General features: G+C 36.3%; 1 protein-coding gene across 1 annotated transcript; it reads right to left on the reverse strand.

Annotated features, from left to right (window-relative positions):
• Positions 1-3,574: 3,574 nt before the first annotated feature.
• On the reverse strand, positions 3,575-7,527 carry LOC109179434 (putative wall-associated receptor kinase-like 16). The gene is made up of 4 exons (XM_019328937.1): positions 6,622-7,527; positions 5,411-5,626; positions 3,782-5,015; positions 3,575-3,737 (listed from the first exon to the last, which is right to left on the reverse strand). The coding sequence occupies exons 1-3, from the start codon at positions 7,463-7,465 to the stop codon at positions 3,811-3,813; spliced, it is 2,265 nt and encodes a 754-aa protein (XP_019184482.1). The 5' UTR covers positions 7,466-7,527; the 3' UTR covers positions 3,575-3,737; positions 3,782-3,810.
• Positions 7,528-10,889: the final 3,362 nt, after the last annotated feature.

Genomic DNA, 10,889 nt, shown 5'->3' on the forward strand with positions numbered 1-10,889 from the left:
ACGGCAGAAAATGAACATAAACAAAAAAAAAAATGCAGAACAAACAAAGGATAGATAAACACAACTGACCCCTCTACCCAAGTCCACCGTCTACACAGCCAGCAACCAAAACACACCTGCTAAACCCACCCAAACCCCAACACCCCACAACCACGATAGAACGCCGGAAAAAATCCCAAATTCCACATAAACATTGCAAAACCCCACAACACAACCAAACAACACACACAATACGCGTAGAAAGAAGAAACCCACAACCAAATACAACAAAAACACACGAAAAACTACAAAAAAAAAAAAAAAAAAACCGGCGATAGCACGTACCTCGCCCGACACTTGCGACCAGTGGTCTCCTTCTCTTCGATATGGCTAGGTCCCCACCTTCTACCATTGATACGTGGAAGGAAAAAGCAAGAGATGAAAACACGTGATGCTCGATTCGTGAAGCCGAACGGAACGAGCGAGAGATACGCAATGGTGAAGCCAAGAATCCCTGCGCGTGGAATAAAAATGTGGAAGACTAATATGACTAGGTAAGTACTACAACCAAAAACCATAAATACACCACACACGCGCAAAAGATTAAAAACAAATCTGGACCATCCAAATACAATATCCAACGGCCTCATATTGTCCACACGTTTGTATTTCAAGCCATGTTTTCACCGGAATGTAATTCTATATATATATATATATATATATATATATATATATATATATATATATATATATATATATATATATATATATATATAGATTTCGGTTCTCGTGCGGTTAGGGTGCCCCGGTGCGGTTGTGCGGTTGAATTTGGGCCTTTCATCTCGCTTAAATCAACGTTCAGGATTATCAAAGTTTAAAAAAAAAATGCGGTGGCAATTTTTGTAATTTTTGCATCTAAGTCAAAATTAAGGTGAGCGAATCTGTGATTAATGTGCGTGAGTTTTGTGCTTAATGTGCGTGTGTTTTGTGCTTAATGTGCGTGAGTTTTGTGCTTAATGTGCGTGGGGTTGTGTTTATCGTGAGTAGTTGTTAAAACTTAAAGTCTGTGAGTTAATACTTAAAGTGCGTGGGTTTTGTGCTTAATGTGCGTGATGTTGTGCTTAATGTGCGTGAGTTTTGTACTTAATGTGCGTGAGTTTTGTACTTAATATCAATAGTTGTTGAAACTTAAAGTCTGTGAGTTAATATTTAAAGTGCGTGGGTTTTGTGCTTAATGTGCGTGAGGTTGTGCTTAATGTGTGTGAGTTTTGTACTTAATGTGCTTAGGGAAGGGTTCAGGTGCGGGTATAGCTTCCCGTGCGGTTGTGCGGTTAAATCTGAGCAGTTGATCAAATTTAGATCAACGGCTCAAATCAATGAAAATTAAAAAAATATATATGCGTGTCTGGAAGAAAGAAGCATAAGCTAAAAGTGGCGCACCTTAAGTGATAGAAACACGCACCTTAAGTGTTAGATCTTAAGCACAAACTCACAGACATTAAGTACAAAACTCACGCACATTAAGCACAATCTCACGCACATTAAGCACAAAACCAATGCACTTTAAGTGTTAACTCACAGACCTTAAGTTTCAACAACTACTGACATTAAGCATTTTTAATGCACATTAAGTACAAAACCCACGCACATTTAGCACAACCTCACGCACATTAAGCACAAAACCCAGACACTTTAAGTATTAACTCACAGACCTTAAGTTTCAACAACTACTGACATTAATCACTACCCTCACACACATTAAGCACAAACCCTACGCACATTAAGCACAAACTCCACTCACATTAAGAACAAATCTCACGCACCTTAAGTACAAAAGCGCACACTTTAAGTTTTAACAACTACTCACATTAAGCACAACCCACGCACATTAAGCACAAAACTCACGCACGTTACGCACAAGACTCACGCATCTTACATATAAAACTCACGCACATTAATTACAGAACCGCTCACCTTAATTTTGACCTAGATGCAAAAAATATAAAATTGCCACCCCGTTATTATTTTTTTTTTTAATTTTGGTAATCCTGGACGTTGATTTAAGCAAGATGAATGGCCCAGATTAAACCGCACAATCGCACCTTGGCACCCTAACCGCACCAGAACTAATTATATATATATATATATATATATATATATATATATATATATATATATATATATATATATATATATAAAGTTCAAATATAATTTATAAAATTAATTTTGGAGTGTTAATTTCTATTCTGCAAAGAAGTTTAAATTATTATTTGTTGTTTTATTCTCAAATAGGCCGGTAATGAAAAGAAATTTATGAGAATAACTTTTTAAATTAAGATTTTGTGGCTGTTGTTAGAGCAGTCAATACGGGCTGACGGGGTGAGGGCGGCGAGTTAAAGCCCGTCAACTCGCGAGCCTAAGTAGGGTGGGCCAAACAACTCGCTCCTTGGCGGGTCTGATTTTTACTGGCACGGAATAAGGCTCGCGGGCTAGGCAGGCCCCAGCCAGAGCGCTCTTTTTTTTTTTTTTTTTTTTTTTTTTTGGTTATTATTAACGACGAGGCGGATCGACTGGAGAGTGGAGGGATGGTCAGGCACGGCAGCACACCGTGACTCTAACAATATAGATAGAGGGCAGTATGAAACGAAACTTGTCTCTGATGTAGTGGAAGAGGGCAGGAGACGCCGAGGCGATTAGGCACTACAACACTCAAGCGTAGACAGAAGAAGAAGATGGAACTCTGATGGAGTCATTGGCTCTCTACGAATCTGCGATCTGGAGACGACGATTGACGAACGGACGAAGAGCGAAACTTGCGAACTGCGGAAGACGGGAAGAAAGTCTCTGGATTAACAGGGGAGAACTTGTCCGGCGAGGCTAACGAGATGACAAAGGGTTTCGCCAGGGATCTAGAGGAGGAACACGACGACGGGATTGACGGGTGGGGAGGGGGAGGAGTGGCGGTGGCGCAACTGAAGAGTTGCTTTACGAAGGACTAAGACACAGAAACAGCTCCAATAGTGGATCGTTTGAGACGAGAAAAAGAAGAAGAGTGACAACTTTCTTTCTTTTTTTCGAGTACTACTGACTATGTTACAAAGTAGTATGTACTTTTTCAACCTATTAATACACAAAAAATCATAAAGAGTCAATACCGCGCTCACTGTGGTTCAAACACATGACCTCTTATTATTTGGGAGAGTCATCACTTTGCGCCACTAGATCACAAGTTCATTGGCGGTCTTCCAAAACTTAATTCTATGAAATAATGTAAATACAATTGTAAGCCAAAGTAATACTAAGAAGATAGCAGAAAAAGTAGAGTGGAGAAAACTGTGAGAGCAAGTTTAATTTGTCATTAATTACTGTTTCTATATGTATAACTGGGAATAACCTCCAACTACCATGTAGTGTGATGACATCTCAATTATCATTTCAAATGAATGATCATAGGTTCGAACTCCAGTAATGAAGGCTTAGATTCTTTGGACTCAAAATGTTTGCTATAGAATAGTACTACCAAATTAGGAATAACCGTACCTATAAACATAAAATATATATAGGGAGGGGTTGGATAATGGTCATAAATTGAAAATTTACAACAATGGCTAGTTATATATAATACAATTATGTCTAAGGCTCTAAGCCGATCTCTCCAATCACATATTTGGACCGCTCCCCTAGTCTACTTCCAACACCCCCAAAAATCATCATTTATATTATTCGCACACCCTCGAGCACAAATTTTCCTCATAACAAAAAAAACATTAAATTAAAATTAAAATTAAAATAAAGAAGAACAGCTAATTTATTGGGATGAACTAGTTACAATTATCTTCCGGCAGCTAGTGGAAACTCCATATCATCTTTTATGCTATCATATCCCGTTGTTGATACACTAAAATTAAGATCATATCCCAAGGGAATTGATGACTCCATAACTAAAGCCTGTGATTCCATGGAAGTCGATGAATTATTAGCCCAGGGATGTTTTACTGCTCTCCTCAATCCACTTAGTTCCATTGCTACTTCCTTCATCGTTGGCCTATCCTCTCCCTTGAAATTCAAACACCTTTTTGCAAGTAAGGCAACCTCTTGCAACTCCTCAGTAGTGCTTCCTTCACATAAAATGTTGCCATCAAGAATTTTGAACAATTGATTTCCTTTCAACAATGAAAGAAAATGTTGAGATAGATTTCTCTCTAATTCTGGGCCGTCAAAAGATATCGCCCTCTTACTCGTTAACAATTCCACAAGTACAACTCCAAAGCTATAAACATCACTCTTTTCTGTCAAATGGTGGGTTTGCATGTACTCGGGATCTAGATAACCAAATGTTCCTTGCACCATTGTTGTCAGCTGAGTTTGATCTTGAGGGACTAATCTCGACGCGCCGAAATCGGATACCTTCGCAATATAATCATTATCGAGGAGAATATTCACAGATTTAACATCTCTGTGGATGATGGGAGGAGAGGCTGCAGAGTGCAAATAAGAGAGTACTTCAGCTGTTTCGGTGGCTAATCTTAAACGAGTCGACCAAGGTAGCACCGATGCTTTGTCTCTGTTGTGGATATGCTCTGACAACGTTCCATTATTTATGAATTCATAAACCAACAATGGAACTTCTGTCTCTAAACAACAGCCAAAGAGTTTGACTATGTTTTTGTGATTGATTTGAGAGAGCACAAGTTCCTCATTGATGAACTGCTCGACTTGGGTTGGGTCCATTATTTTGGACCTTTTAACAGCTACTACTCTACCATCAAGAAGGTGTCCTTTGTAAACAATGCCAAAACCTCCTTGACCAATGATTTTAGTTTGGTCATAGTTGTTGGTGGCTTTTTCAAGCTCTTGGGCAGTGAAAATTCTTGTTGTGCCAGAAGATGCATTACCTTGGGCAATCCTCTGTTGCAGAATCAATCCTCCATTCTCCCTAAAGAATTTCTCCTTCATTTGTACTGATTTCCTCCGCCGATGTTCCAAGTACAGAGAAAAACCAGCGATCAGCAGCACTATCATGCCTAAAGCGACACCTGCATTCAATCAACATTCTTGATTTCTTAAACAAGTGTTGATGGCAAAGAGGGTGTTTGTGAGTTAGTGGGTTTGACTAGTTGATAGCATTAACTGATTGTGGAAAAGTGTTTGGTAAATTAATTGTTAACTGATAGCTAATTACATGCAAAATAACTTTTCTCAAAAAGTTCATCGAAAAATTGCTTTGAACAGCTTAGATTTTAACATTTTAAAGCAATAAATTGTTACAAAATGCTAATTAATCAAAAATCATATTGATTATTTAACGAAGTCAAACAGTTAATAGCCTAATAGTGATCAAATAAGTTAAAATTGACGGATAAGCTAACTATGTTACTAAATAGGAATATCAAATAAGGTGAAGCGCTTCTAAATAGGAAAAGATGTTTACCCAGAACTATGAAGTCCACTACTCTTCTGTTAGCCGAATGACATTGTTTTCCATTATTATCTTTGCATTCTTCTTTAATTGGTAATTGGCAGACACCTTTCACACCCTCAAAGTAACCTTCCTTGCAAGTACAATTGTAACCGCCTAGTGTATTCAAGCAAGTGGCGTTTTTGGAGGAGCAGTCGTTCTGTCCATCATCTGCACATTCATCAATATCTGCATAGGCAATAACAAGTTAAGAGATTAGGATGTTTGACAATAACTGTTAATTTATAGTTGATTAAGTTAGTTAATAGCTGATATCTGATTGAGTTAGTTGATTTGACCAACTTAGACTGTTATCTGGCTGTAAAAACAATATAAGTAATGAAATTGTACATATAAAGTTTATATTAGACCATGGTTGAATAAATCATTAGGCACTTCTCGAGTGCTTGGGGAGCAGCAATTATTTGGCGCCTAAACCCCCGTGTATTTTTTTGCTTGAAATTTTTTAATTTTTAAAGATATGATAATTATAATTATTTAATACTTTAATAGTTAATACTAAAATATTAAATATTAATCTAAAAAACATAGCGAGTTTGGTTGAAGGGATTTTAAATTTCTTTCCCACTTAATTCGCACTTAATTCCAAAGGCCACAAAGTTTCTTTGTTTGGTTGAAAGGAATTGCAATTCCCCCATTTTCATGTAATTAAAATCCCATGTCCCCCTCCCTTTTTTAACCTAAAATTAATGTTTGACAACAACAATGGATATTTTGGACTTTATACTACTTATTCTCTTTCAATTCCCCTGTATACCAAACATTTGAATTGAAATTCCCAGTAATTATATTCCTGTCAACCAAACATTGGAATTTAAATTCCCACTTTATTCCCAGTAATTCATCTCCCATGGAATTGCAAATCCTTTCCCACGTAATTCCCCCTCTCCAACCAAACGCCCTGTTAAAGTTATTTCACACAATATGTTTTGAGTGAAATAGCCCACTAAAAAAAAGGAGAGAATAATAGCTAATCGACCGACTAAGCGACCTAATTGGTGCGTAGAAGGCGTAGTTATAGGTGGTGCTTATGCGGCTAATTAGTTGCCTAGACCACCTATTATGGTGATATGTTAGGCGGCCCGCCAGCACTTAGCGCTGATTAATTGGTCCCTAGGTGAGTCTTTTGCAACATTAGATCAGATTAGAGAGTATGTTTTTACCTAGGCAACCGGGATGGAGATATGGATTGCCTTCATAACCCTTGTCACAAGCGCATCTGTATCCATTATCAGGACCTTCAAAAGGGACACATGTGGTGTTACCTTGGCATGTGCTGCTAGAGTTACTGCACGTATTGTTGAAGATGACCCAGTCAACTACCATTGGCGTTCTCGTGACTTGCCATTCTTGGGTAAGCATATCTATGGAGAAGTTGAACTCATCCTTTTTCACCACAAACGCGGAGCTACAATCAGTAATATCGCCATCTGGCTTCTTCGCCATGGTCTTCAATGTAAAATTCAGGTTCCTGGTCACGATAGGAATGTTATTCATCTGGCAACACCCCATTCCCGAGCAAGTGCCATTCCGCACATCTTGCAAGCGGTTACAGGTGGCTTTACAACCAGTTTGGTACAACCATCCATTGTCTTCTCCGTGGACATTGGCAGTAGTGTTGCAGCCGACCGCGACGAACTTATTGGCGGTCTGGTTGATGTAGAATTTTGCTAGTGTGATCTGTGACCAGGCGGATGAGTCAGCTCCATAGCAAGTTTGAGCAATGACCATCATGATGATCAACTGCCCTTCAACTGATATCGTTCTTACCGGTATATTACCGCGCCCTAAAAAAGGTTGAGGAGGATCATAGGTGGTATTGCAATTGATGAAGAAGCCTGAGTTAAGAAAACAACCTTTGGTCAAACCAAAGGGAAATGGGATGCTTACGTTCCCACAACGATCATCACAGTTGGGTTTGGCTATGGGATAATCACTTTTTGATGTGGAAGTAGAAGCAAAACTTAGTACTGCCGACAACACAACAACTACTACAAGGAAGCTCATGTTGTTCGACAACACCACAAACGTTTGGTCTGTGTTGGATGTGTAATAACTTGGTTTACAGCTACTATATATGCAATTCCTTGCACTACTCTTGAGGGAATACAAACCAAAGACCAAGTCACCTACACATAGTCCAAACAACACGTTAGGAGACTTTTCTTCCCGTTACATTCTACTAATATGCATTCCCAAATTCTAATATATCACTTTTACTTCGCGATGTGACAAACAAGAATAGTTTATTTTTTCAAAATGCGTGAATCCCTTATAGGTACCGACATCTGGCTCTGTCTGTTAAGCCATTAAGTCACGTGATTTACATCCTGCCAAATGTCCCTGTCGGATCGGGGTGTTGAGCTCTGGGGATTGGCGATTCAACCTTGTGGAGAATGATAGACTATTTTTATCATGTTGGCCCCAGAGAAACGCGTTCATAAAATTCGATGATAACATAGAAAATGAGAGTCTACATAAAATTTTTCATTTTCTTCTTCCTTCAAGTTTTATTTAAGATAACCACATGCACACCATCAAATAATGAATATAGATTTCCTTCATTACCCAAAAATATAATATTACATATATTAAATAGTCACATCTTGAATAAATAATTTATACTCCGTATTAACAAGCTACTCCAAAATGCACTAGCTACTCGAAATATCTCTCATATGAGTGTGGACTGGGAGTCAATGTATATCGTCTAAGACAATCATATCCAAATGCAATTTTCCCCTATTTCTACTTTTAAAACTGAATCATACTGTTATATTACTAAATTTATAATGAGTGAATTCCATTTTTGGTCCTATTGTTATAGGGCCGTTTCCAATTTTAGTCCACCTTAATTTTTTTTGCCACTTTATAACCACTATTATTGAATGTGTTCCACTTTTAGTCCCACCGTTAGTATTTCTATCAAGAGGCCATATAATCTAGGGGTATTTTGACCTTTCTTCTCATCCAAGACTATGTTTGACTAAAGAAATGAGAACATTAAACCTAAAACCTAAGAAACCTCGCCGGCCTATGTTGGAACGAACGACACGATGTAACTTTGGCTTCCCATCTCGTTGTTCGAAGAGCCATCTTCGAATATCGGAGGAGGAGGACAAAGCGCCTGGATTAAAGGATAAGAGACAAACATAAAAAGACCAAAATACACTTTGATTATACGGCCTCTTGACGGAGATATTAACGGTGGATTAAAAGTGGAACACATTCAATAACAGTGGTTGTAAAGTGGCAAAAAAATTAAAGTGGACTAAAATTGAAAACGCCCCTATAACACTAGGACCAAAAATGGAATTCACTCATTTATAATTCATCACTATTCACGTTATATTCAAGCAATTTTAACTTATCTTCAAACGTGGTTCACTGTCACATTACTAAAAAAAAAAAACTTATTTTAATAATAATATTAATAAAACAAAAAAAAAAAAAAAAAAAAAAAAAAAAGCACAAAGAGGCCATCTGCGTAGGATTTGCATGCAAGTTATTATTATTATTAATTTTTTTTTTTTTAAGTTTCAATTTTTGTAATCTTTTAAAGTAAATCTGATCATGTAGAGGTGGGTTTTTTTTTTTTTTTTTTTTTTTTTTTTTTTTTTGTAGTGGATGGAGACTAAAGTTCAATCTTTTCAACGAAGGTATGGCAAAATAATTAAGATATAACATGATGACATACTTTCTTCTCACGACATATAAATCGAATGTTCAACGCGCGGGGTCAACGTCGTCTTGTGCTTTACTCGTTTAAGTCTCCTTAGCTCCAAGGACCACAACTTATTGTATGAAGGAGTGACCCTCACTGCACGGCATGCATGGCCTCTTTTGGGTCTACTTTGTATTTTAGATTCTAGTTCAAAAATAACATTCACATTCTATATCTATAATTGACACATTCTATATCTGTAGTCACGTTCTGTATCTGTAGTTGATAGTTTTTGTACCTGTAGCTATCATATTATGTGTCAGTAATTATCAACTTATTTGTTTATCTGTACAAAAATTATTAATTATAAGTACAAAATGCCCCAACGGAAGGTTCAAAATTTTTATATCAGGGTTCACAATTCATATGAACCCTAATCCATGGTATAACAATTGTAAGGTTGAAATCAAAAGATTAATTTGGGTCGATCATTGTTAATTGGGGACATAAAATGAGATGAAGAAAATATAAGTATACCGTCTTTGTTAATTTTAAAATATTAGAATTAGTTACAATTGATTGTTGTTGGTGTATAAGAAGATTAAGTGATTGAATTCACTCAAGAGTGGAAATAACAAAAATTTACAATATCAATCAACATCAGTACCCGATCATACATGATATCATTAATTCATTATATATAACCATACATAATTATTTTATGTATTATTGATTGTAATTTTTAATGATACTTTATGTTACGATTGACATTACCATCAATCGATACTTTATAATTTTTCATATAGCATAAAATATACTCCGTATACAATAATAACCTTGCTAGTTAATTACTCTGATCTTTTATCAAATAAAAGTTGTCAATTATTTTGTTAGCAACAATTTTTTTTACATAATTAACTGATATTCGCTTAACTAATTAACTTAATATTCCAAAGTTTGAGGGATAAGGATGAAACTCAAAATCTAGAATTAAAGAATCAATATTAACATTATATTAGTTTTTCCAAGTTCAAAACTAATCTTTTGAATTAGCAAATATATATCCTAAAAGTGTAAATAAATAAAGAAAATTGCCAAATAGGCTCTCGAACTTTACCTAAAAAGTCAATTAGGCACCTACACTTTTTAAAGTTGCAATTAAACCTATCAATAATTCATTTTGGTACAATAAAGTCCAAAAATAAATTACTGACCTGATATTACATTTCACTAGGGTTCCAATCAATATTCCAACAACCTCCGACTAACTTCGATGATATTTCCAGCAACAAATCGACCGACGACCGTAGAACGGTCGACGGTCAGTTTTGAATTAACAAAGAAGGCAACTGGGTTGCTTTTTTCAGTGAAGTAGGGGTGGGAGAGCTAACCACCCAAGTACCTCCGCCCCTGAATGCATGCACTTATAATATAAGTAAAAAATTCAATAAAATACAATCAAAATTGAAGTTCAAAAGCTAAAATAATACAGAATTCAATTAAAGAAGATCCAACATAATATTAAATTTGAAATACATTAATTATTCTAATTTTTATCACAAGAATAATAGAAAGATTAGAAACAAATCATCATATACATTATTCCCAGATTGAGCATATAGCTAATTTGCTGAAATGAAGGGGTTGCAATTATCTTCCGACAGCGGCGGGAAACTCCATATGGTAGTATGGTTCATACAGTTATGTGAACCATGATCCGCACAATAATGATTGCACAAATAATCATATATTTTATTTACACAACAT

This window comes from Ipomoea nil, unplaced genomic scaffold, assembly GCF_001879475.1.
Source record: "Ipomoea nil cultivar Tokyo-kokei standard unplaced genomic scaffold, Asagao_1.1 scaffold0900, whole genome shotgun sequence".
Taxonomy (NCBI): Eukaryota; Viridiplantae; Streptophyta; class Magnoliopsida; order Solanales; family Convolvulaceae; genus Ipomoea; species Ipomoea nil.